Here is a 24987-nt window from a genome sequence, read left to right as displayed (position 1 = left end):
TGCCACAAAGCACATCAATTACTTAGAATTGAAGACAATCTTCCTTGCACTGAAGGCCTTTCAAACAAGACTGTACAAGCACAAGGTATTGATACAAACAGACAACACCACTGCGATGTTCTACATCAACAAGCAGGGGGGCACACAGTCCGCACCGCTTTCAACGCTGGCGCAGGAGATATGGAGATGGGCCATCCCTCTCAAGATAGACCTGCTAGCCATACACCTACCAGGGAAGGACAACATACAAGCCGATTGGCTCAGCAGGCAGACATCGGCATCCCACGAGTGGGAGCTCAATGCTCAGGAGACAAGATACCTGTTCGACAGGTGGGGGACACCATCGGTGGACCTGTTTGCCACACGCCAGAATGCAAAATGCCAAAACTTCGCATCCAGGCAGCCCGAGGAGGGGACACTGGGGAATGCCCTATGGATAGATTGGTCAAGGACATTTGCCTACGCCTTTCCCCCGATACCACTGATGCACAGAGTACTGAGCAAATGCAGAGCGAGCAACATGACACTGATACTGGTCGCACCGCAGTGGGCGAGGCAGACCTGGTACTCGCAGATCATGGAGATGACACAGTGTGCACCCCACAGATTCAGCAGGAGGAAAGATCTACTGTCCATGCAGAACGGAGAGGTACTGCATCCAGAGCCAGAGAGCATGAGCCTAGTAGCGTGGCTCCTGAGGACATAGAGTTCGCACATTTGAGACTACCAGAAAGCACCCTGAGGGTACTTCGGGAGGCACGAAGGCCCAGCACTCGAAAGTGCTACGTTGCGAAATGGAAAAGATTCACAATATGGTGCAGACAGGAAAGACTCCACAATAAGATGAAGAGGGACTCCACAGTGCTAAGGTACCTGACGCACTTACTGGAGAAGAACCTTAGCTCATCCTCGTTAAGAGTTCACTTGGCAGCGATAGTAGCCTACACAAGGGGAGAAACGTGCAGGAGCTTCTTCACATCACAGGTGGTGAAGAGATTCCTAGAAGGAGCGAAAAGGATCGCACCACCCAAGCGGGTGCCGCCACCTGCATGGAACTTGAACACAGTCCTAACGGAACTCATGAAAGAGCCCTTTGAACCACTTCACAAGGCCTCCCTAAAGATGCTAACTATGAAAACAGCCTTCCTGGTTGCGATAACGTCCTTACGCAGAGTAAGCGAGCTTCAAGCGCTGACGCTACAAGAACCATACATACAAATACACAACGATAGAGTTGTGATGAGGACTGACCCACACTTCATGCCGAAGGTGGTATCCAATTTTCACATGAACCAGTCGATACAGATACCGAGTTTTTTCCAAAAACCCACAACCAGCGCAGAGAGAGCTCTGCACACCCTGGACGCCAGAAGGGCAGTCATGCACTACATTGAAAGGACAAAGGGGCACAGGAAAACGAAACAGTTTTTTGTGTCCTTCGCAAACAGCTTCATGGGCAAAGCAGTAACCAAAAGGACCATTGCACGATGGATCGCACAAACAATCCAACTCTGCCACAAACGGGCAGGACAGGAACTGGCTGAGGGGACGCGTGCCCACTCCACCAGGAAGAAGGGCGCTACAATAGCCTTCCTGGCTAACACACCCATAGAGGACATATGCCTGGCGGCAACATGGGCTTCGGTGCACACGTTCACGAAGCACTACTGTGTGGACATACAAATGAACAAGGAAGCTCAAGTGGGACAGAAGGTGCTACGGCACATATTCAACACCCAACGCTCATCTTCCACCCAGCCGTCACAGAGATGAGAAACCGCTACAAAATCTATGCACAGCATAGTGAATCCAGAAAGATTCACGCTGCAAAACGAATAGTTTTCTTACCTGTCGGTGTAGTTTTGCAGCTTGAAGATCTTTCTGGATTCACTAGCGAACCCACCCACCTCCGCCAGAAAGATGAGGCTGGAGAGAGAAGAGGTGGTTAACTAAAGAATAGACTTTGAAAGTACAAAGCGGTAAATACAAACTAAGATGAACATTGCCATTACTTCGGAAACGAAAGAAACACGGAAAAAAAGAACCCGAAGATGGCGCCCAAGAGTGGGAGCTTCCGCAGGAAGCATGCCGACGTCACCGGAAATACACCCAAAGGGGGTGTGACGCCGACGCCCACCTGGGCAAAGAAAAAAAAAAAAAAAAACAAAGAAAAGACTACGAATCCGGACCCAACCACAAGACCGCGGAATAAGGCACAGCATAGTGAATCCAGAAAGATCTTCAAGCTGCAAAACTACACCGACAGGTAAGAAAACTATTCGTTACCTGCCATTGAATAAATTGACTGGTTTTGACTCGAAATATCTTCCAAGTGCCTACTTTTGAAAACTTAAAATATTCATATGAAATCATCTGAATTCCGAAATACTCACCTGTGATCAGGAGAGTAGCCAGTGCTGTATCTTGTAGCCCAGTCCTGAACCGCAAAAGTAATCCCTAGTGGGTTTACTAGTAACTTGTATTTTTCCATAGTAATCCATTGTCTGCTTTTCTATGAAATTTCTTCCAAGTGTCTACTTTTGAAAACTAGAAATATTCTTTGAAAAATCATACCAAATACTGAAACGTAATTACTCACCTGTTTTAAGTTGAGACCCCAGTGCTGGCCCCAGGAGCCCAGTACTGGATTACAAAAGTAACGAGATCGTACTTTATTTGTAACCTGAATTTTCTCCCATTGGATAACACTGACAGATTTCTGTTGAAAAGTTTCTAAGTGTGAACTTTTAAAATAGTTTTTATTCCTGAAAAATGACTGCAATAGCTAAAACGTTTTTGCTAAACTGTTTTCAGCTTAGACCCCAGGACTGAACCTAGGAGCCAGTCCTGGATTACCAAAGTAATATACAAAGTAATCAACTGTGTTTATATAAGAAAATCTATTGAGCACAAGGCTAAATTGTGTAAAGAATTGTGTTGCCTACTGCAACCCTTGTACCTATTGTGTTTACAAAGTTTATTGCCTTTTTGCAAAGTACTCACCTGAGACCTCTCATATTGAGAACAGTATATGTTGATGCCTGTTGGTTCTAGAAATAAAACCACTATATCTTTGATATAAAAACAATTGGCCTGGAGTTCAGTCTGAGAAACCTTTTGCTGACTGAGTGTGTACAACAAATGCTTTACACTGTCCTCTGGTACTGCCTTACTGCTCAACCAAGCTACCACTTTAGAGAGTAAGGTCACACCAGGCTTTAACCTCTGTTATACCTCTGGGGTTTGTGGACTCTATACCCACTGTACCTTATTCTGGTCCAGTATATAAAGAGTCACTTTCTCAGTCTTGTACATTCAAGTAGGTTACAGTGTGTTAATCGCCCATTGGCTGGTAAACCCCAAACATGCAAAAGATAGCAAGAGGGTGATTTTTTTTTTAAAGGTAATGCAGTCTTTGTATAGCATGTGATCCACAACATACTGCGATTGGAAAGCATTACTTACCTGCAACACTTTGTTTGCTGCTTGCGTTTCATTTTGCCTGTGATCCTAGTAGACGGCGACTGACACTACCATGTCCCACAGAGTCACCTGGTTTGATTTGCTGCACGGCTTCTTTGAGGCTGCCGGAAACGTGACCACATCTCAGAACGCTTAAGGTAGCTTCATTGGCTCCGTTTCGAAAATCGTGTAAAGTTCAAGGCCTTGAGCTTTATGCACAAGATCAAAATTGGGGTACCTCCCTTATACCTTCAGGACCTTGTTACTCCCTATACCCCTGCTTGTTCACTCCGCTCCTCTTCGCATCATCTCTTCAGTGTACCCAAGTTTAGGCTCTCCAGAATGGGCGGAGGCTCTTTTGCAAACCTAGGACCCAGATTGTGGAACTCACTTCTCTTGGACATTCGGATGGAGAACTGCCACACACGCTTTCGTAGAACCGTGAAAACCTGGCTTTTTGACCAATAAGCTTCTCTGAGTTTTGTTGCACCTGTCTTTCAGCGCCGGGAAACCCTTATGGGTAGCGGTCATGCTCAATTAATTAAATAAATAAATTTGTAGGGGGTGGAATTTGAGGGTGTGTGGTGGGGGGGGCTTCAATACATTAAAGATAAACAAGTTTGTGTTCTGAACCCAACACCAGATGGTGAGATGGCGCAGCGTGTGGTCTACTGCTCTATAAACTGCGGGCAGTGGTATGGGCCATACTGGGTTTGCGGCTAGAACTCTGCTAGCTTCACATGCTTGGCACGTTTTTCAGTCAATTTGCTACACTGTCGCACTCAACCCACCATGGCCTTATTGTAATCCACAAAATATACATAAGAGGGTCCCTGCAATGCGAAAATTATAAGGAAAACCAGGGAAACACAACCTATTACACAACACTAAACTCCTAATAAAATAATAACATCCTACACAAATTCATGTGATTATTTTATTAGGGGTTTAGTGTTGTGTAAAAACTTATTGTAATCCACCCCACCAAGCTTTCTCCCTGTTAGGATCATTTGGGCTTCTTGCACATCTTCTTTGGAAGGCCCTCCTACTCCAGCTTGGAGATACCCTCTCCTTAACTTGTGATCAGATGTTAACCCCAGGACACATTCTGGCTCTGGAATGAACATGCACACGGGGAGTCTGAAAGTCTCTGATAACTAAGATATATATATATGTGTGTAGTGTATATATGTATGTATGTGTGTGTGTGTGTATATATATGTATATATGTGTGTATATATATATATATATATATATATGTGTGTGTATGTATATAGATATATATATATATGTGTGTATGTATATAGATATATATATGTATGTATATATGTATGTTTGAGGCATATGAACTGCAGATTGTACACTTAGCATTAGATCGCCACCTGGTGTTGGGCTAGGATGATTGCATGTTGTCGTCGTCTTGGAAGAAGTCTTTTGTAGTCACGAGATTGGTGACTCTTCCCTTGGATCATAGTGCGCATGGGCATCGGCTCCATCCTTACTGTTTTTTTCCGCCACTGGGTTCGGATGAAACTTTTCCGCCCCGGTTCAAATCTACTTTTTAAGTACTTCCGACGCGTAAAAACGTATTCAAACTTCACCAAACTGCTTTCGATATCGACAAACGTCGTCTCTACTCCATCCGCTCTATTCCGGTTGTCGACGCGGGCCTTTGGGCCTATCCACGCCTTGATTCCTACACCTCATGGAAATGATGCCATTTAAAAGATGCCCCAAGTGTGGAGCAAAGTTTCCACACAGTGACCATCACGAGGTCTGTAACCCGTGCTTATTGCCAGAACACGACAAATCAAGCTGTACAGCCTTGTGCGTCTTTTCGATCCAAGAAGACCATTTGAGATCGGAGAGCCCGTTGACACAACATCCAGAGATCGGCTCCAGAACCGGTGGATATCTTCGACGTTCCGCTCGTTCCCAAAGAAGATTCAGACTATTCAAATTGTATCCAGGGCAGACGACTCCGATTAATCCATACCATCGGGTCAGTGCGTGAGTACTACTGCCCCATACCCACCACCCAAATTGAAGGCAACGGTCAACACTCTGCCTCCGGGGCCCAGTCTCAACCGAATAAACACTTCGAAAGCCCCGCCATCGAGCCCAGCTCCATAGAAAATACTCAAGCCTTCCGATAGCACCTTACCGAGCAGGTCGCACGTGTCAATCCCACCAGCTCCCTCTGCACCAAAACCGAAAAGTCCCGGCTCCGAAACCGTCTACTTCTAAAGACAAAAATATGAAGCCAGCGTCTGACTCCTCGAGGCCGACGTAACCAGCTTCCACTCCGAAGCCAATATCTTCGGTACCGAAACCTACAAGGCCTGATTCTGATGCGCTCAAGCCCTCGAAACAGCCTACGACTCGGAAAACAATACCTTTGGTGCCGAAATCTACACCAAAGGACACAGTTACAACTAAAGGCTAAAGACAAGCAGCAACCACACCAGGAACCGAAAAAATCGGCACCGGCAAAGGTGCCGCAAGGAGAACACCTTTTCCAACCTGATATACTCTACAAAAGAAGATCTACATTGACCCAAAGACAGGTCATGAATCCACTACACCACACAGGAAGAGGAAATCAGACACAGCACCTATACCTGCAGTGCCTGTCAAGAAGGACTCTGCCACATCTCCTTTGCACCCTTCTTCTCCTATACTTCCTTCATCTCCTGTTCCTCTTAACATTTTACCTCAAAATTCTCCTGAAAACTCTCCTCCTCGTTCTTCACCAAATTCACCGCCAAATGATGCAGAGTATAGCATAGGGGGAGGGGTAGACCCAGATGAGCCTTTTTCTTACCCTGTTGATGATCCAGATAGGGAGTACTCAAATCCACAAGATGTGCCAGATATTCCTGACCCACATTCATATCCATCAAAACCATCTCCCCCAGAAGACATTGGTTTTGGGCACTTACTGAATAGGGCTGCCATCTATCAGGGGGTCACCATGCATTCAGATGAGGCAGAGGAAGGCTTTTTATTAGATACGTTTGAACAATCACAAAGGTCTGTTCAAATTCGTCCTATCATTAAAGGGGTCATCAAACATGCTCCAGAAGTATTTAAAGATCCTGTACGTGCTAGGATTCTAAACCCTAGAATTGAGAAAAAGTACAGTCCTGCTCCTGGGGATCCTGCCTACATTAAAGAACAGCTACCTTAGATTCCCTAGTCGTGTCAAATGCTAGAAAAAGAGCAAACTCAGACATCAAGTGAAGCACCACCCCCTGATAAAGAATCTAAGGGTTCGAGGCATGTGGGCTGCTGAATTTATATCTGTGCATAGATCGCCGCCTAGTGTTGGGTCCGGGTGATTGCACATTGTTGTCCTGGAAGAGTCTTCGAAGTATCACGAGATAGGTGGCTCCTCCCTTGGACTACAGTGCGCATGGGCATCCTCTCCATCTTCAGATTGTTTTTTTCCGCCATTGGGTTCGGATGTACCTTCTCGACTCAAGTTCGGATTATACTTAAAACACTTTTCGCGAGGCCAAAAGGCCTTCGGGGCATCGGCATTCTCTCGTTCGGTGCCCGGTACTTCATCCAGTTCTTCGAACAGGACGTCGAAGGCCGTATTGCCTTTTCGACATCTAGGCCCCAACGAGCGTCGACGATGGAACGGAGCCCGTTCAAGAGATGCCCCGTCTGCAACTCCTAGTACCCTCACATCGATGTGCACCCGTTGTGCAATAAGTGCCTATCCCCGGACCACGACGAGGCCAGCTGCATGGCCTGTTCCAAGTTCCGGTCGAAGAAGACGCTTCGGCGTGCCGCGAGGCAGTCGGCCCAGCAATCAGCGCCAGAACCAGAAGATATCTTCGAGGCAGACGACATCGAGGGCGCCGATCAAGAGGATCCTGACCAGCAGTCGGACCCTGCATCGGAGCACGACTCACATTATAGTGTGGACAAAGAACAAGACTACGTCCATGAGGAAGACATCGTCGAGGTAGGAGACGATGCAGAAGCCATCGGAGCCGTCTGACGACTCAGGCGATGAGCAAGGGCCATCTGCAATCGCGGGGCCCAATACTGACACTATACTCTCTAAGGCTCAGGTCGAGGCATCGCCGGAAGGCCTTAGCCAAGATCTTTCTACGCATTCTATAGCCCCGCGTCCAGGCCCGGCTAAGAATACTTCTACGGAGCCATCGGTCAATCAGCCACTTTCAGCGGCAAAACCGAAACTGTTGAAGTCAGTCCTCGGATCGACAGCCTCGGATTCGTTGGCTCCACCCCAATCTAAGAGTGTCATCAACCCTTCGGGGTCACCAGGGGGCGTCGACCCGAAACGCGGGACGCCGAAGCCTGTCTCTGCCGTCAAGCACGTCGCGCTGACGCTGTCGACGTCCACGCCCAAAGATGGCGAAACTGGCAAAGGACTCAAGGCTAGGAAGACTGTTGATCCGAAACTTCCAGCCTCGGCGCCGATTTCCAGCAAGGCCTACGAGTCGAAGTGCACCCAGCCCAAAAGAGCACGTCGCGTCGAAGCACAAAGGCGCACCTGTTGCGCACCGACAGCTCGAATCGATGCAAAGTGACAAGCAGCCCAGTGATCCTACAAAGTTGGTCGGATCGAAAACCAACTCCCTCAAAAAAGGTTGGTTCATCTACACAACCTATTAAATATGGATTGCCCCAACCGCTCGACCAAAAACCTTAGAGCCACAGAAGGGCACCGACACTACCAAGAAAGTGTCGGTAGTTTCGAGGACTCAGTCCACTAAGGCTGTGATGTTCCAACAACCCTCCTATGACAATCACTCAAAACTGTTCACCGACTCAGATACTGGTAGACTCACCATTTACAAACGGAAAATAGTTCTGGCGACTCCTTTGGAGTCATACAAAATCCCTCTGAAAAGAGACTCGGCAACCTCACCTGTTTCCGAGCCTGTGGAGTCCTATGAACAAGACTATTCCTATTCGCCCACACGCACCTATGAGGATATAGGGGAGGGATACACTGAAGAGGAGTTCAATTATCCTGCTGACACAGATCAGGATGACCAACAAGCCTGGACTGACCCTGGTGAGCCACACACCACACCTGAAGTTCAGTCCTATACCATCAAAACCTCACCTACTGAGTATACGGCTGCGTTTAACGCTTTAATTGAAAGGGCAGCCAAAAACCATGATGTGGACATGCATGCTGACCCAGTAGAGGAGGACTTTTTGTTTGATACTTTCTTAACATCAAGATCAGTAAAAACATTGCCTATGCTAAAGGGTGTCCTTAAACACGCTACTGACATCTTCAAGGAGACCACAAGGGCACGGGTTGAAAAGAAGTACCCGCCTGCACCTGTGGACCCTACGTACATCAAAGGCCAGCTCCCGTTGGACTCCCTGGTCGTGGCTAATGCTCGTAAGAGGGTAAACTCTCAAACCAGTGGTGATGCTCCCCCTCCGGACAAAGAATCCAAAATCTTTGAAGCATCTGGCAAGTGAGTAGCGGCTCAAGCAGCAAATATTTGGAGGATCTCCAATACACAGACTCTATTAGCCAGATATGATAGGGCACACTACGACACGTTGGAGCAGCTACTGCAACACCTGCCTGAGGCTTATAAGGGAGGAGCAGAAATGCTGATACAAGCAGGGAAATTAATTTCAAATGTGTCCAAGTGTGCGCTAGATGCAGCAGACACAGCAGCTAGGGCCATAAACACAAGTGTGATGCTTAGAAGGCATGCCTGGCTACTTATCTCTGGTTTTAAGCCGGAGATACAAACTATTTTACTCAACCAGCCTGTTAACCCTGATTTTCTCTTTGGCCCTGATGTAGAGACAACCCTTGAGAAAATTAAGACACAGACAGCAAAATCCATGGGGGTTCTGCAGTCGCAACAGTTCAGGGGCAGTTCCTTTCGTCGCTCCGGTAACAGGGGAGCCTCCAGAGGTCAAGCATCACAACAAGCCCAATACAACAGAGGGGGGCACGCAGACCACCTATAACCAGAACAATAGGGGTGGCTATCGTGGGAACAGCACCAAAGGCAGAGGACCTGGAAATAATAATGCCAGATCCTCCGCCACCAATAAACAGTGACGTCTTGTCCCTGCCCCCCAACCATAAAACACCAGTCGGGGGAAGACTCCAGCAGTTCCTGCCGGTCTGGGAAGGCATAACCACAGACAGGTGGGTGAGAGACCTTATCCAACACGGCTATTGTCTAGAACTAACCTCCTCTCCACCCAACATACCCCCAAGACACCGTCCTATGTCCGCAGAGCACATGCACTTATTACACCAAGAAGTACTCTGCATGCTGCAAAAAGGGGCCATAGAACTCGTGCCTTTACATCTGCAGGGTACAGGGGGTGTACTCGCTGTACTTCTTAATCCCAAAAAGGGACGGGTCTCTCAGGCCCATTCTAGACCTCAGACCCCTAAACCAGTACATCTTGTCAGAACACTTTCACATGCTGAATTTACATCAGGTAGTGCCATTGCTCACTCAGGGAGACTTCCTAGCAACCCTAGACCTAAAAGATGCATATTTCCACATTCCCATTCACCAGGCACACAGGAAATATCTCCGGTTTACCATAAACAACCTGCATTACCATTTCAAGGTCCTGCCTTTCGGGGTCACTACTGTCCCCAGGGTGTTCACCAAGTGCTTAGCGACAGTGGCAGCGCACCTTCGGAGACAACACATCCATGTCTATCCTTATCTGGACGACTGGCTTTTTCAAGCAAAGTCAGCCCAGCAATGTGCCAGCCACATGTCCCGCACAATTCACCTCCTACACAGTCTAGGATTTTCACTAAATTACCCAAAATCTCACCTTCAGCCCGCACATGTGTGCGACAATCAACACTCTAACAGCGACAGCGCACCCAACCTCAGCCAAAGTCAACAGCATGCAATTGCTCATTCAGAAATTCAGGCCCCAACAATCGCTCCCAGCGCAGGTATTCATGCAGCTGATGGGTATGATGGCCTCCTGCATCTTTATAGTCCCTCACGCAAGGCTACACACGTGTTCGCTTCTGTCGTGCTTAGCACGACAGTGGAGCCAGGCTCACGGACATCTAAAACACCTAGTGTTGGTGACCGGTCGTGCATACAACTCTCTGCATTCGTGGAACACACAAAACCTTTGCAGGGGACGACCGTTCCAAGAGCCTGTACCACAGATAGTGCTGACAACGGACGCATCTCTCCAGGGTTGGGGAGCGCATGTCCTCCATTATACAGTGCAGGGACTATGGACACCGCAGCAGCAAAAGATGCATATCAACCTGTTGGAGCTCATGGCGATCTTCATGGCAATGAAGGCCTTCAGACTGCATCTGTGCAACAAAGTCGTGCTGATCTGGACAGACATGACTGCCATGTATTACATCCAGAAGCAGGGAGGCACGCACTCTCCACAATTGTCTCATCTAGCCCAGAGCATGTGGAAGTGGGCCATTCAAAGGAACATGTTCCTCATGGCTGAACATCTCCCAGGCAAAAACAACCAGATGGCGGACCTGCTCAGCAGGCACAGCCACCAAATGCACGAGTGGGAGATACACCCCTCAGTGCTCCAACCATATTTCCAGCAGTGGGGTCATCCAGAGATGGACCTATTCGCCACAAAGGAAAGCTCAACATGCCAAACCTTCGCCGCCAGATTCCCACACCCGCAGTCTCAGGGCAATGCGATATGGATGAACTGGTCAGACAGATTTGCGTCCACTTTTCCGCCAGCACCGCTCATACTGCTGGTGGCACGCAAACTGCGGCAGCACTCCATGACGCTCATCCTAGTTGCTCCAACGTGGGCACGGCAAGCGTGGTACACCACGTTCCTAGAACTTTCAGTGGTGCCTCACCAACGGCTGCGCCTCAAGCCCAGTCTCCTCACTCAGAACCGTGGAGACATTCAGCACCCAGATCCGCAACAGTTGAACCTTGCAATATGGCTCCTGAGGTCAGAGTTTGGCTACCTCAACCTGCCCCTTGACTGTATGGACATCATCAAAGAGGCAAGGAGACCTACAACCAGGGCATGCTATGCGGCCAAATGGAAGCGGTTTGTCATTTACTGTTCTAATAATGACATAAATCCGCTAGATGCTTCCACGCAAAACATTGTTATTTGTTGCACCTATACAGGTGCAATCTGGCGTATAGTTCCATTCGGATACATTTGGCCGCAATGGCAGCTTATCTTCAAAACAGACAGCATCTTTCTCTTTTTAGAGTGCCAGCCATTAAAGCTTTTATGGAAGGACTCAAAAGAGTGATTCCTCCCAGACACCTTCCTTCACCTGTCTGGAATCTAAACATAGTTCTCACCAGACTAATGGGACCACCCTTTGAACCTCTTCACTCTTGTGAGATACAGTTTCTAACATGGAAAGTGGCTTTTCTGGTAGCAATAACATCGCTACGGAGAGTTAGTGAGCTTCAAGCCCTAACTATTCAGGAGCCATTCATACAGATTCATGCTAATCGGGTGGTGCTGCGTACCAACCCAAAATTCATGCCTAAGGTGGTTTCGCAGTTCCACATTAACCAAACCATAGAACTGCCAGTTTTCTTCCCAAATCCAGACTCTGTGGCAGACAGGGCACTGCACACACTAGACGTTAAAAGAGCTCTCCTGTATTACATAGACAGGACGAAGGATTTCAGGAAAACTAAGCAACTGTTTTTTGCCTTCTCTCCACAACACAAAGGCAACCCCATTTCCAAGTCAGGTATAGCCAGATGGATTGTTAAGTGCATACAAATCATTTATCAAAAAGCTAAACGCACATTAACCGTTCCCCCACGAGAGCATTCCACACGCAAGTAAGGGGCATCCATGGCTTTCCTAGGTAACATTCCTCTAGAGGATATATGTAGAGCAGCCACATGGACCACCATACACACATTCACCAAACACTACTGCGTGGATGTCCACTCCAAACAGCAAGCTGCTGTAGGTCGGTCAGGCTGTTCTCAGAACTCTTTTTCAGACTGCTGCAGGTGGCACGGGCAACCGCCGCTAAGGAGGATACTGCTATTTATTCTATGCACAGATATAAATGTCAGCAGCCCTACATGCCAAGAACAGATGCATACTGGTAAGTAGCATATTCCTAATAGATGCTTCAGGCAAAAGGATAGCTGCACAAGCTACCAGTGCATGGCGTATTGCTAACACACAAGACCTCCTTGCAAGTTATGACAGGGCTCACTATGATCTGTTAGAGACATTACTACAACATCTACCTGACCAATATAAGGCGCAGGCAAACCACCTTATACAAGAAGGCAAGTTAATTTCAAATGCCGCAATCAAGTGCCTACTTGATGTATCCGACACTGCATCTAGAGCTGTAAACACTAGTGTCCTACTTAGACGTCATGCATGGCTACGTATTTCAGGATTTAAGCAGGAAGTGCAAACTACCATCTTAAATCAGCCATTCAAACAACATCAATTGTTTTGACCAGAGGTCGATACAGCACTTGAGAAAATAAAGAAAGATACCGATAAAGCCAAATCTATGGGAGCTTTGCAATCCACACAAGCTAGAGGCTCCTTTCGTCGCTCCTTCTATTGAGGATGCTCCAAACAGACTGGAGCAGACCATACATCTTCCCTTCAAATCCAATACACAGACATCCTCCAGTAAAGGATATTTTAGATGAGGCTATAGAGGCAACAACAATAAAGGAAGAGGTCGAGGTAACCGCAATAATCGAACCTCTTCCACCACAAAACAGTGACTTCCCTTTGCTCCCCCAACAGCCCTCTACTCCTGTGTGGGGCAGACTAACACAGTTCCTACCTGTCTGGAATTCCATCACAACAGACAAGTGGGTAAGACAAATTATCCAGTATGGCTACTGCCTCGAACTTACAGCTAACCCTCCCCACATACCACCCAGGCAGCGTCCAATGTCTGCAGAACATCTTGTACTGCTCACACAAGAAGTCCGATCACTTCTTCAAAAGGACGCAATAAAAATAGTTCCTTTACAACATCAATGAACAGTGGTTTATTCACTGTATTTTCTAATACCCAAAAAGGACTGGACACTGAGACCAATTCTCGACCTCAGGCCCCCAATCAATATATACTCAGATCATATTGATATGATCACTTTACAACAAGTGCTTCCATTGCTGCAACAAGGCTACTTCCTTACAACACTAGATCTAAAGGACGCCTACTTCCACATTCCCATACATCCTTCTCACAGGAAGTATCTGAGGTTTGTACTGGAAGGACAGCATTATCAATTCAAAGTCCTTTCATTCGGGGTAACAACTGCACCAAGAGTGTTCACAAAGTGCCTAGCAGTAGTAGCAGCACATCTCAGAAGACAAGATGCATGTCTTCCCATATCTAGACGATTCGCTCATAAAAGCCAAGTCGTTCAATCAGTGTGTCCAACAAACACATCAGACAATTAAATCATTGCACGACTTAGGGTTCACAATCAACTACACTAAGTCGCTCCTACAACCCTCATGTACATCAATATTTAGGGGCTAAACTTAACACGTCTACAGCTCTAGCGTATCCCAGTCCAGCAAGGATACAGAGCATTCAAGCCTTAGTCAAAAGTTTCAACATCAACACTCTCTCCCAGCCAGAGTGTTCATGAGACTAATAGGCATGTTGGCATCTTGCATCTTTATTGTACCATATGCAAGACTGCAAATGCGTCCGTTACAGGAATGTCTAGCACAACAGTGGAAATAGGCTCAAGGACAACTAGCAGACCTGGTGTTGGTAGACAGCCGCACACATCGCTCTCTGCAGTGGTGGAACTCCACATACTTGACAAAGGGGCGGCCGTTCCTCGAACCTGTTCCACAAATAATACTTACAGAAGACGCATCTCTCACAGGATGGGGAGCCCATCTCCTACATTATACAACTCAAGAGCAATGGACCATTAAAAAATGATCGTTCCATATCAACCATCTATAGCTGCTAGCAATATTCTTAGCGCTCAAAACATCCCAAGTAAAAGTACAAAACAAAGCTGTCTTAATCCGGACGGACAACATGACAGCCATGTACTGTATAGAAAAACAGGGGGGGACACTCTCTACAGCTGTCCCAGCTTGCACAGAACATTTGGAGATGGGCCATTCCACAAAACATATATCTGTTAGCAGAACACCTTCCAGGAGTTCACAATCAGATCTCAGATCTGTTAAGTCGACAGACAAAACAAATTCACGAATGGAACTACATCCGCAAGTTCTACTACCATTCTTTCACAAGTGGGGTCATCCAGACATAGATCTGTTCGCCACACACAAATGCAAAATGCCCAACCTTCGCCGCCAGGTTTCCACACCCGCTGTCCAAGGGCAATGCGATATGGATCAACTGGTCTGGCAGATTTGCATACGCTTTTCCGCCACTACCACTAATACCACTAATAGTGCGCAAGCTACGACAAAAGTCGCTCAAACTGATTTTAGTAGCTCCCACATGGGCACGCCAACTGTGGTATACAACACTGCTAGAACTATCCCTAGTTCCACACCAAAAACTACGTCTGACACCATCCCTGCTAACGCAGTACAATGGAGACATCAGACATCCAGACCCAAGCCAACTGAATCTGGCTCCTGAGGTCTTAGTTTGGTTATCTTAACCTACCACCAGACTGTATGAATATCATTAAAGAAGCCAGAAGACCTACTACTAGAGCTTGCTATGCTGCTAAATGGAAAAGATTTGCCATTTACTGCAACAATAACCAAATTGATCCCCTAGCTGCTTCCATCCAAAATATCATTTGCTACCTTCTACATTTACAAAGATTTAACTTGGCATATTCATCTATACGCCTACATCTGGCAGCAATTGCAGCATATTTACAAAATAGACAACATCTGTCTTTATTTAGAGTGCCAGCTATTAAATCATTTATGGAAGGATTTAAAAATCATTCATCGCAGGTTACCACCAGTGTCAAAACTAAACATTGTTCTTACAAGGCTCATGGGACCACCTTTTGAACCTCTACACAAATGTGTACTGCAATTCCTCACATGGAAAACAGCTTTTCTAGTAGCTTTTACCTCTTAGGAGAGTTAGTGAGATTCAAGCTTTCACTATACAAGAACCATTTTTACAATTACACCGTAATAAAGTGGTTCTCAGAACAAATCCTAAATTCTTTCCAAAAGTCATTACTCCATTTTATTTAAACCAATCTGTAGAGTTACCGGTGTTTTTCCAAAACCCAGACTCTGTAGCAGAAAGAGCTCTACACACACTAGACGTTAAAAGAGCTCTTCTCTATTATATCGATAGGACCAAATCCTTTCCCAAAGCAATTGTTTGTAGCTTTCTCTCCACCACATAAGGGCAACCCCATCTCTAAAGCTGGAATTGCAAGGTGGATTGTAAAATGTATACAAATATGCTATCAAAAAGCAAAACGTACATTAACAGTTCCTCCTAGAGCGCACTCCACACGCAAACTAGGAGCCTCTATGGCTTTCTTAAGGAACATTCCCCCAGAAGACATCTGCAAGACAGCAATATGGTCTACAACACACACCTTCACTAAACACTACTGTGTTGATGTGCAAGCCAAGCTGCAGTAGGCCAAGCTGTTCTAAAAACTTTCAAACTATTGCAACAGATACAGGCGACCACCGCTAGGGGAGACACTGCTGCACAATCTATGCTAACTGTACAATCTGCAGCTCATATGCCTCGAACGGAAAATGCTACTTACCAGTATGCATCTGTTCTTGGCATGTAGAGCTGCAGAGTTGTACACGCCCTCCCGCCTCCCTGGAACCTGTATCTGTTCCAGTTTCATCTTAATTTGATATACACATGGACATCCCTTCTTTATTTCTACTAACTCCATTTCCCATCCTGGCCATAAACAATCTAAGGATGGAGCCGATGCCCATGCGCACTATCATCCAAGGGAGGAGTCACCTATCTCGTGACTACAAAAGACTTCTTCCAAGACGACAACATGCAATCATCCGAGCCCAACACCAGGTGGTAATCTAATGCTAAGTGTACAACTCTGCAGCTCTATATGCCAAGAACAGATGCATACTGGTAAGTAGCATTTTCTATATATATATGTATGTATAGGTGTGTGTATAGATGTCTGTATTGTGTGTGTATATATATATATATATATATATATATATATCTATATATATCATTATCAAAATTTGAAGTGCATCCATCATTGTCACGCTCCAAAACGATCGATCTTCAGAACCTAGCCACTCACGGTACTTCTTTCTTTCTTCAGTTGGCCCAGCGCAAGATTCAGGACATCCTGGCTCAAGTGAAGCAGCAGCAGCAGAAAGGACAGAACAGCCAAGCACAAGTGCGGAGGAAATGAGATGCAACAAACGCAACACAAGGAGAGCGAACCAATGCCAGGCTTAAGAGTGACTGTGAATCAGTGATCGCTACTGCCGGCCAGTGACCACCACTGATGGTGACTGACAGTCGTTGTCCACAGACAGTGCCCTTGCTTAACAGGATCAAAAATTGTTCCGCGGAAAATGAAATTTGGGTCAGAAAAATTATCTATGTAATGTAGACATGCTTTAAATGTTATGCGTTGACAAATTATAGATTTCAGGATGCCGAGAATCTGTAAAGAAAAAAAAGCAATTCAACAAATGCTCCAAAATTTCCTAGCCTCTCGAGGGACGAATAGGTTTTATTTTTTTGCCATTTGTACAGAATTTGCTGGTTCATGGAGTTCATAGGCTGCCGTCTGGAAATACTCCCTCGCCAGAGCACAGGCCTGCTCAGAAAAGGCATCTACACATGTTTATATCCAAAGGTGTCCAGGAAGGTATATTTTGTGCTCTAGAGGGTAGTGTTTGAGGAGCCCCACCTGTTCAACCATATTCTATGATTTCCATATCCATAATATTTGGTTTACCCTCCTTTTAAGATCCTTGTCAGAGGAGTCGTTCGACTTCTGGATTCTGCCAGACAGTATTCTTGCTGATGTGGAGCTTAATGCTCTAGAGAAGGATTTTTTTGTACTGCTTTTTACCATATATGTGACACATGCTATGTACTCCTTTTTTTCTTGGCACTCTGACACAAGGTTAGTAAGGAGAAAAATAAGTTATCAAAGTACTTCCTGCCACCAGGGAAGCCATGGCCCCGTCCTGGTTTTCAGTTTCCTTTATACTTAACTTGATGAATTGTAATCCCGAAAATATGATTTGTAGAGCAACGGCGCAGGTCTGGAGCATTGCGTCCTTGGTGGCAGGGATTCACCGGTTGGCTGGCCTTATTCCGTTAGATTTCTCTCTTCCTAAGAACGTTTGTGTCCTTAAAAGACCTGCATTACATCTTAGGCTCCTATTAATTTACTTCCTGGGTTAAAAAAAACCCAACTAGACCGTTTCTAGTCTGTCGTAGTGCTAAAGCAATGACATTGCACATAAGTTAACTCAAGTGCACACATGCTTCTCAAACTCGTACAGAAATTTAATATATAATGAACTCAGAATGAAAGACCTGTGAATTTAGACCAGTAAACAATTTGTAAACTCGTAAGTTAATTATTAATTTACATCCAGGCTAGTTGATTATTGAAGTCTGCTTTCCATGGGTGTTGCTCTCTCCCCCGTTCCAGTTATTGGAGAGATTATCACATGTATTGTAACTGCAGGACTAAGGCTTCTTTACACTAGGCAAGTGAACTGTTGGGCATCATGCTGCCATGCATTGGCAATGCCTGCCAGCTGAACGTGCACATTTCCCAGGGTTCTTGAGAGCCCAGCAGCAGCACAGAGCACTTAGTTTGGACATCTGTCCACTTGAGTCATCTTCCCCATGTCTTCAATATTGCAGACCATCACTCTTCTGGTGCATGTTATCCTAATTCCCTCTTTGTAAGTGGTCGGTGATCCTTCAAGTTCTGGAACAAGAGCGTTAATTCAGTCGTTACATGCTGTAACACGTCCTGCATAGTGCAGAGCTATAAGTATTAGAGACAATTCCCAAGTAATGGTATGAAGCGCTGTTGAGAGAAGTTGAGGTCTCTTCTCCACAGAAACCTTCGTTCCAAAGCATCTTCCATTGTGTTTTTGCATGACATTGGCTAGCATGGACTACTTTAGGTCCCTTGAGCAACGCTTCTGACATTTGTGCCCCTAGCCCAGAGCTGGTCATCAACTGAGTTAGCCTATGTACAAGCAGATTGTTGGTGACTTGCCCCTCAAAATGTGATCTGCATCTTTTCAGAGTAATGGTCAATACTCTGTGGTATTCCATTAGTATTGGTACATTCAAAATTGTTTTTGTTCCCTGTATTTTTAGGATTCCTGTTGTAGGGGATACCCCACGTTCAGAGGTCTTCTTTAGAAAAATGTTGCTAAATAAGCTAGAACTGGACCCTTGTGGCAAGTTGTCTGTTGTAGTACCAAGAAAGGCACTCCTGTGCTCACTTGTGTGAGGTTACGTTGGGCAAGTAGCTCCTCCCATCCGGACTGCTCCACCCTGACCCCCACAATCACTTATCGCTAGTTCCTCCTTCCCCCTCCCCGTTTCAGATGGAGAGTAAAGTTTGCAAAGGAAAACAACTTGATGAACTGTTGACAATAAATATTACTGCATGGAATGTACACTTGTTACTGTTAGGAGCACAAAGTATACCTTCGTTGTTATCCTAGGCACATAACCTTGTTGTAGTTCTTTTTCGGACAGGCAGCTGCTTACAGTGTTAGAACCAAAATGAATCATGGGCATTATTTTACAAAAATGGAAGTACTGGAACTCAGTTCTGTTTGTTTACTTGGCTTGTCGTGTTGTCTGACTCTGAACCACCTGGAGAAATGCTTCGATTGTAAATTAGCAGTAGTTCAAAGGATTGCAGTTTTTTAAAGACAAAAACCAAAATGATAGGACAACGGAACGTTTGGTTCTTGATTCCAGTCACTCTTAATGTGAATTTATATATTTTAAATATATTTCATTGATTTTATATCTAGAGTTTTCAGAAGGACAGTGGCTACTTGTGTGGAATGCTGTGCTCCGATGCCTTGTTTACACTTTGAGCTTAGCCTTTAATCAAAATGTGGAAGAGTTGCCAATGAGTTTAGGAGCTTTTCCAGTTTATGGCCTGTGTTGCAGTCGAGTGCACCTCTGCTGTACCTTGAGGTCACGACGAGTGTCATTGTAGGTTCACCCTACCGCCACACTTAGACTGAAGGAAGTCTGCATGCAGGGGACACTCCTCGAGGCTGGTGGTCATCCTTGTGCCTCTACGTGTCTGTTCCCAGAAGAAGAAAAACTACTTGAGCTGAACCAGTGTGCTTGTCCTTAACAAATATGCATTCCTGTTACCTTTATAGTTTGTTGAATCTGTGGGAGGTAACTCGAAGTTCAACTGCTAGGCGCTATCTTGCCCTCTGAAGCATGTTGTGGGTAGTGTGGGTTTTGCCATGGAGTATCTCCTACGGACCCTGCAGGGCGTCCTCGGATTTAGTTTCAGCCCAGCAGGAAAGGATTACCCTCCATGCCACATGAAGCGCCCACTGAGTGGTAGTTTGCTTTTTGTCCATAACCTTTTGCTTCAGAGAATGATTAAAGGTAAAAACGGAGTACATTTCACAAAATCACTGCTGTTCCAGCAAAAGTGGCTTCCTCCAGTGGAGACTTGACATTTCTGGGTACAATCGACCTCTCCCCTGAAATGTGGCCAGATGGCCTTGTGGAATTGGCAATGGCAGGGTCGCTGCCCGTGACGAAAGACCGCGTTACAGCAATGTAGTTATTGTCCTTCTATAATGTTGCAACAACTTTGAGGTGTGGGAAAAGCAAGGCATTGCTGTGTGTGTATCAAAAGAATGAAACAAACTTAAAAAAACCTACCTCAAGGCATGTAGTTACCTCAGCAATTGTTTCCTTTTTTTTCGCCTTGCTGATATTTTATATAAAAGCTGATAGTCTTGAATATTTTTATTTTTTTAATTAAAAAGAGAAGTAACGTTTCCTTATGTCTCATGAGCCAAGAGTTATGTGCAGGTAGCAATGAGCTCTCTATTGAGAACGACCGAAAAATGACAGACCTAACGGAGAAATGTATTGGCTTGTGACTCATCGCCCAGTGGTGTTTTGCAGGAGCAGACACCACTTGACCTTAAAGGGAGCTTGTAAAGTAGCGTGGGGACCAACTCACAAATGTAAACATCCGCCCCTTCGATCTCATAAAACTGCTAACTAAATGTCGAACTTTGCTACCTCGTAAACTACGGTACTATTCAACTAAATAAGGGTGCCTGCCTCTGCCGCCTCGTAAAGTGGACGTTCAGCGAACCACTTGCAAACACCCACCCGCCCCATGTCGTAAAGCAGCTGTCCTAGCTGGCTTATTATACATGTAAATGTACCCCTCCATCCGCTGTGAACCTCGGCCAAACCCACTGCCCAGCTTTCTGACGGCAACAGTGCGAGCCAGGTCTGACCTATTTAACCACCTCCATCCTGTAAAATCACAGTACCAACCAAGTCTTATGAATCCCTTCACCTGTCTCAAAGCTGAAGGACAAGCTAGCTGTTAAAGCATGTGGCCCCCATCACCTTAAGCAGATACGCACCAAATCTTAAAATGTGAGCATCCCTGCATACGTGACACTAAACCACCTGACTACCCAAGCTTTGGCCTGCTTTTAACAAAGTACTCCATAACTAAGTCCTAAAAGTAAATAGTTAAATGCTAGGACAAAAATCTGATCTAATAAAGCATGGATGTAACCAGTTCTTGCAAATGCTTGCAGTACCCTCGTAAAGCTACCAGCTTTTACATATGTACAACGCCTCTTAAAAAGCAGTGTGTATGTACACACACACACCCATATATATATATACTTCTGACAAAGCAGTTCTAAGCATCTCTTGTGAATGTACATTTTCCATCTTGTGCTATACTAAGTAACTGCACCACTGTAAACCTCCCCTTCTGCGGGACTGCTCAGCTCGATTGAATTGTTAACCTTGCCGTGATGTGCAGCTCCAAGCAGAGCTATCAGTGTAAACCCGCTCACCACCCCTGCTGAAGTCCTAATCCACTTTCATGAATTGTAAATTGTCACTTAAGTTGCAACACTAAGCAGAAAAAATATGAAGCAGCGGTGCAATATATTTATCACATCTATCTTCAAACAGTAGTCGCATCACAACTCATCTGGCCATCAAACCTAAGCTCAATCCCCCCCCCCCCCCCTTTCCGGAGTGGGGGGAAATATTTTGTAATAAGGTGGCATTATTTAAAAGATTCCCGAAATTAGAATACCTCTATAGCGGCCCTCGAGAGCAATGATGAATGTCACCAGCCAATCCTATTTCACCGCTAGAATTTTGTTAAAGGAGTTATTGCCTCCGTTTTAACGAGGATATAAAGGTAAGTGGGAGCCAGATTTTATGCATACTAAAGACAAACGGTGTAAGTGCAGACATCAACTTGAGCATTTTTTTCCTTATCGTTTGAAGTGGTCAAAAATTCTCTCCTGCCATATTTCCTGATACCTGCAACAATTAACTCGTCGGATTGTAATTAAAAAGATATTTGAAGTTGTAAAAGTTAACTCTGATCTGTAACACATGCAGTTTTGAAGAAGTGGCAGCCGTTTTTCTGTGGAAACTCACTGAAAAGGGGGAGGGAGGACTGACTTTTCAAGAGGCAGTTTTTCTCCATCAGAGAAGCTCATTTTGTAGATCTGTACCTCATTCCTCAACGTCCGCCTGTGACCGAGGCGCAGAAATGGGAGAGAATTTGTGAATCTCTCTGCAACACCCAATCTTTGTTTCCTATCCCCTGCAAAATGGTTTCGTACTTCTTGAAATCTGTTGGATTTATACTTTATCGACTTTACATGGAACCGTTTTATTCAGACTTCGGCCTTTGTCTTTCTCGTCTTTATTTGTGTTATTTTCTGCAGCAAGCATTTTTAATAACTGGTTAAAAAAATATTAAACTATCACCTAGATCCTCTACCATCTCTGCCCTCCCCTACCCCCAGAGTACTGGAAATCTAATCATTGCAGTGGTCATTTATTCTTTCTTTAATCATTTTTTTTGAGAATTTGACAAACGTTTGCATTCAAGAACATATAAAACTTTACGAGAACAGTTGGAAGAAAAAAATCAAAACTGACTAGGGTCGTGCATCTGTAACTGCCCACAATGTCGATAGTAAGAACTCTGAAGTTGCATGCATAACTGCATTTATTCCCAGTGTTTTTGTGAGTTAATATGTTTTCGAAATGCCGTTTTTAATTAAAATGACCAGCATATTTTTTACATTTTTAAATAGTAAAGCTGCTAATTGGAAACTCTCTACGTGTGATTGTGTATTTTATTTTTGCTTTCCTCCTTGTAATTTCTGTGACTCATGAAGTATGCCGGGCTTTGTGGGTTTACGGTAGTTTGTTTCAGACACCTGGGTTTTTAACACTTAATAACACAGGGATTGTTGATGACCCATTTTGAGTAATGGTAGTTTAGTATAAAGATAAATTGAAAGATGTGTAAATGGCTAGCACCAGTAAAAGCCAGGAGTTGCGGGATGCAGTGTTTGTGCATAAAGGTGTGAAAAAAACCAAAACAATGTGTCTTCTGTCAAAAGTATTGCTGAGCTATTAATGGTCCATTGAATTCATATCACTTTGGGTACTGTTATAATTTAGTAATGTTTTAAGCCTTTTCAGATATTGCTGAAAATGTACACTGTCAGTTAGTGCACCATGTCTTCCTACAGTTGACGTTTCAGTCTGTCTTTCTCTCGTGAACTACTCTACACTGGAAGTTCATTTTAATCTCCATTACATATTTTACGGTGAACCTTCACAGTTGGTATATTTCAGCAGGGACCTGGAATACGTGGGCATCTTTAGAAGCACTTTTTATTGATAGGGAAAAAACAAATACAATCAGAAGAGGCACAGACCATTCGATGTGTTCTTATAAACCAACAGCCCTCTAGCACCCACAGTACTCTGCATCAGTCTGGTTCCTCGGTTTCATTTTGTTAGACTAATTAGGATTCTGAATACAGACACTCCCATTTTTCTGTAGTTTATTTCAAAGCGTTTAACTTTTTCTCATTACGAATCTTGACCTTTTTATACATTACCAGCGTACGCAAAGGAGGTGCAAGAAAGAATGGCCTCTCCCAGGCATCTTTCTTGTTTGTCTTACCTCCATGATGTAGAAAGTTGTAAACCTTGCAAGGACATGCTTTATTTAATGGGTATGCTGTGAATAATAATTCGAAATGGATTATCTAATGCCTACAGAATGTCCTTGATCACATCACTGTGTCTGCAATATATTAAATGTTTGTCCAGCATTGGATCTTTCATTGATTCACTTGCTTGAATCATTCCCCATTTTCAAAGTGGGAGTCTCGTGGTTTCCAAATTCTTCCACACTCATGGAAATTAGTCTGCGCTTGCTCTTTTAAGACAGAAGTCTTATATTGGTAGTTTGTGTTCATGCAAATGCCCTGCCTACTCCTGTTAACTGCCGGGAACTGATATTTTCAAGTTGTTTCTATGAAGAAGTCTTCGTCATGAGATGTCTTGCAGCTTCTCCTAGTCCACAATGCACCTGGACAAGGACTGAACATCAGATTGTATTTTCCTGCATTTTATTGCACATGTTTAAGTGCTAGCTTTGGGATTTAGCATCTGTTTGCTTTGGTTGCAGATGCCTACGAAACCTCCACTGTCAGAAAATAAAGGGCATCACTGCTTCAGGTTCGACCACATCAAAGTGTTTTTTTCCTGGTGTGGATTCCACTCATATGAGTGACTGTGGGAAAAGGGGTATGAAAACTATACCACTCAAGATTTCCCCACGGTTTAACACCAAGTTCAATCAAGCAATATGCATTTTACAGCACTGCTATTCACCTGTGAGTGTATTCAGGTACCCTGGTGGTTGGGTTCAACGGAAAAGCCAGATGTTGAGTTTCTTCTTGAATTCTGCCAGGGAGGGTGATGTTTGAGCGGAAGGCTGTACCAGGATTTGGCGGCGAGGCAGCAGAAGGAGCGGCCTCAACTGTGGCTATAGCAGTTGCGTGGTGTCTGTGGGAGGAAAGAGGAGTTCAGGTCTCTGGAGGGCTGGTGGAGTTCAGGTGGTGGTTATGTTGATCCGTGGTTTTGGAGGCCTTTTGTAGGCGTGTGTCAACATCTTTAATTGGCCCTTTTTCTAAAAAGGGAGCCAGTGGAGTTTCCTGATGTGGTGGGTGGTGTGGGTTCATTCATGTAGTTGGAGTACGAGTCTGGCTGCTGAGTTCTGTATCGTCTGGAGTCTCCTCATGAGTTGGGTGGTGGGTCCTGCATACACTGCATTGCTGTAGTCCTGCCGGCTGGCGACTAGGGCTTGTGTAATGGTTTTCATTGTGCTGATGGGGAGCCACTTGAAGATTCTTCTGAGCATGCGGAAGGTGTTGAAGAAGGCAGAGGTGACTGCGTTAATCTGTCATTTCATGGTGAGTTTGCTGTCCAGGATGTTGCCA

The 24987-nt window shown here is 45.1% G+C and overlaps 1 protein-coding gene across 4 annotated transcripts in view; it reads left to right on the top strand.

Moving 5' to 3' along the window:
• Positions 1-22801, top strand: part of IGF2BP1 (insulin like growth factor 2 mRNA binding protein 1) — a 1614238-nt gene extending 1591437 nt beyond the window's left edge. For all 4 annotated transcript variants that reach the window (XM_078645534.1, XM_078645532.1, XM_078645535.1 and 1 more), the window contains one exon: positions 16743-22801. In XM_078645534.1, the coding sequence (XP_078501660.1) occupies positions 16743-16835 (93 nt within the window). In that variant the 3' untranslated portion in view covers positions 16836-22801. The remainder of the gene's footprint in view (positions 1-16742) is intronic.
• Positions 22802-24987: the final 2186 nt, after the last annotated feature.

Source organism: Lissotriton helveticus, chromosome 5_1 (assembly GCF_964261635.1).
Source record: "Lissotriton helveticus chromosome 5_1, aLisHel1.1, whole genome shotgun sequence".
Lineage (NCBI taxonomy): Eukaryota > Metazoa > Chordata > Amphibia > Caudata > Salamandridae > Lissotriton > Lissotriton helveticus.
Note: the sequence above shows the minus strand (reverse complement) of the source record. Positions and strands in the feature narration are given on the sequence as shown.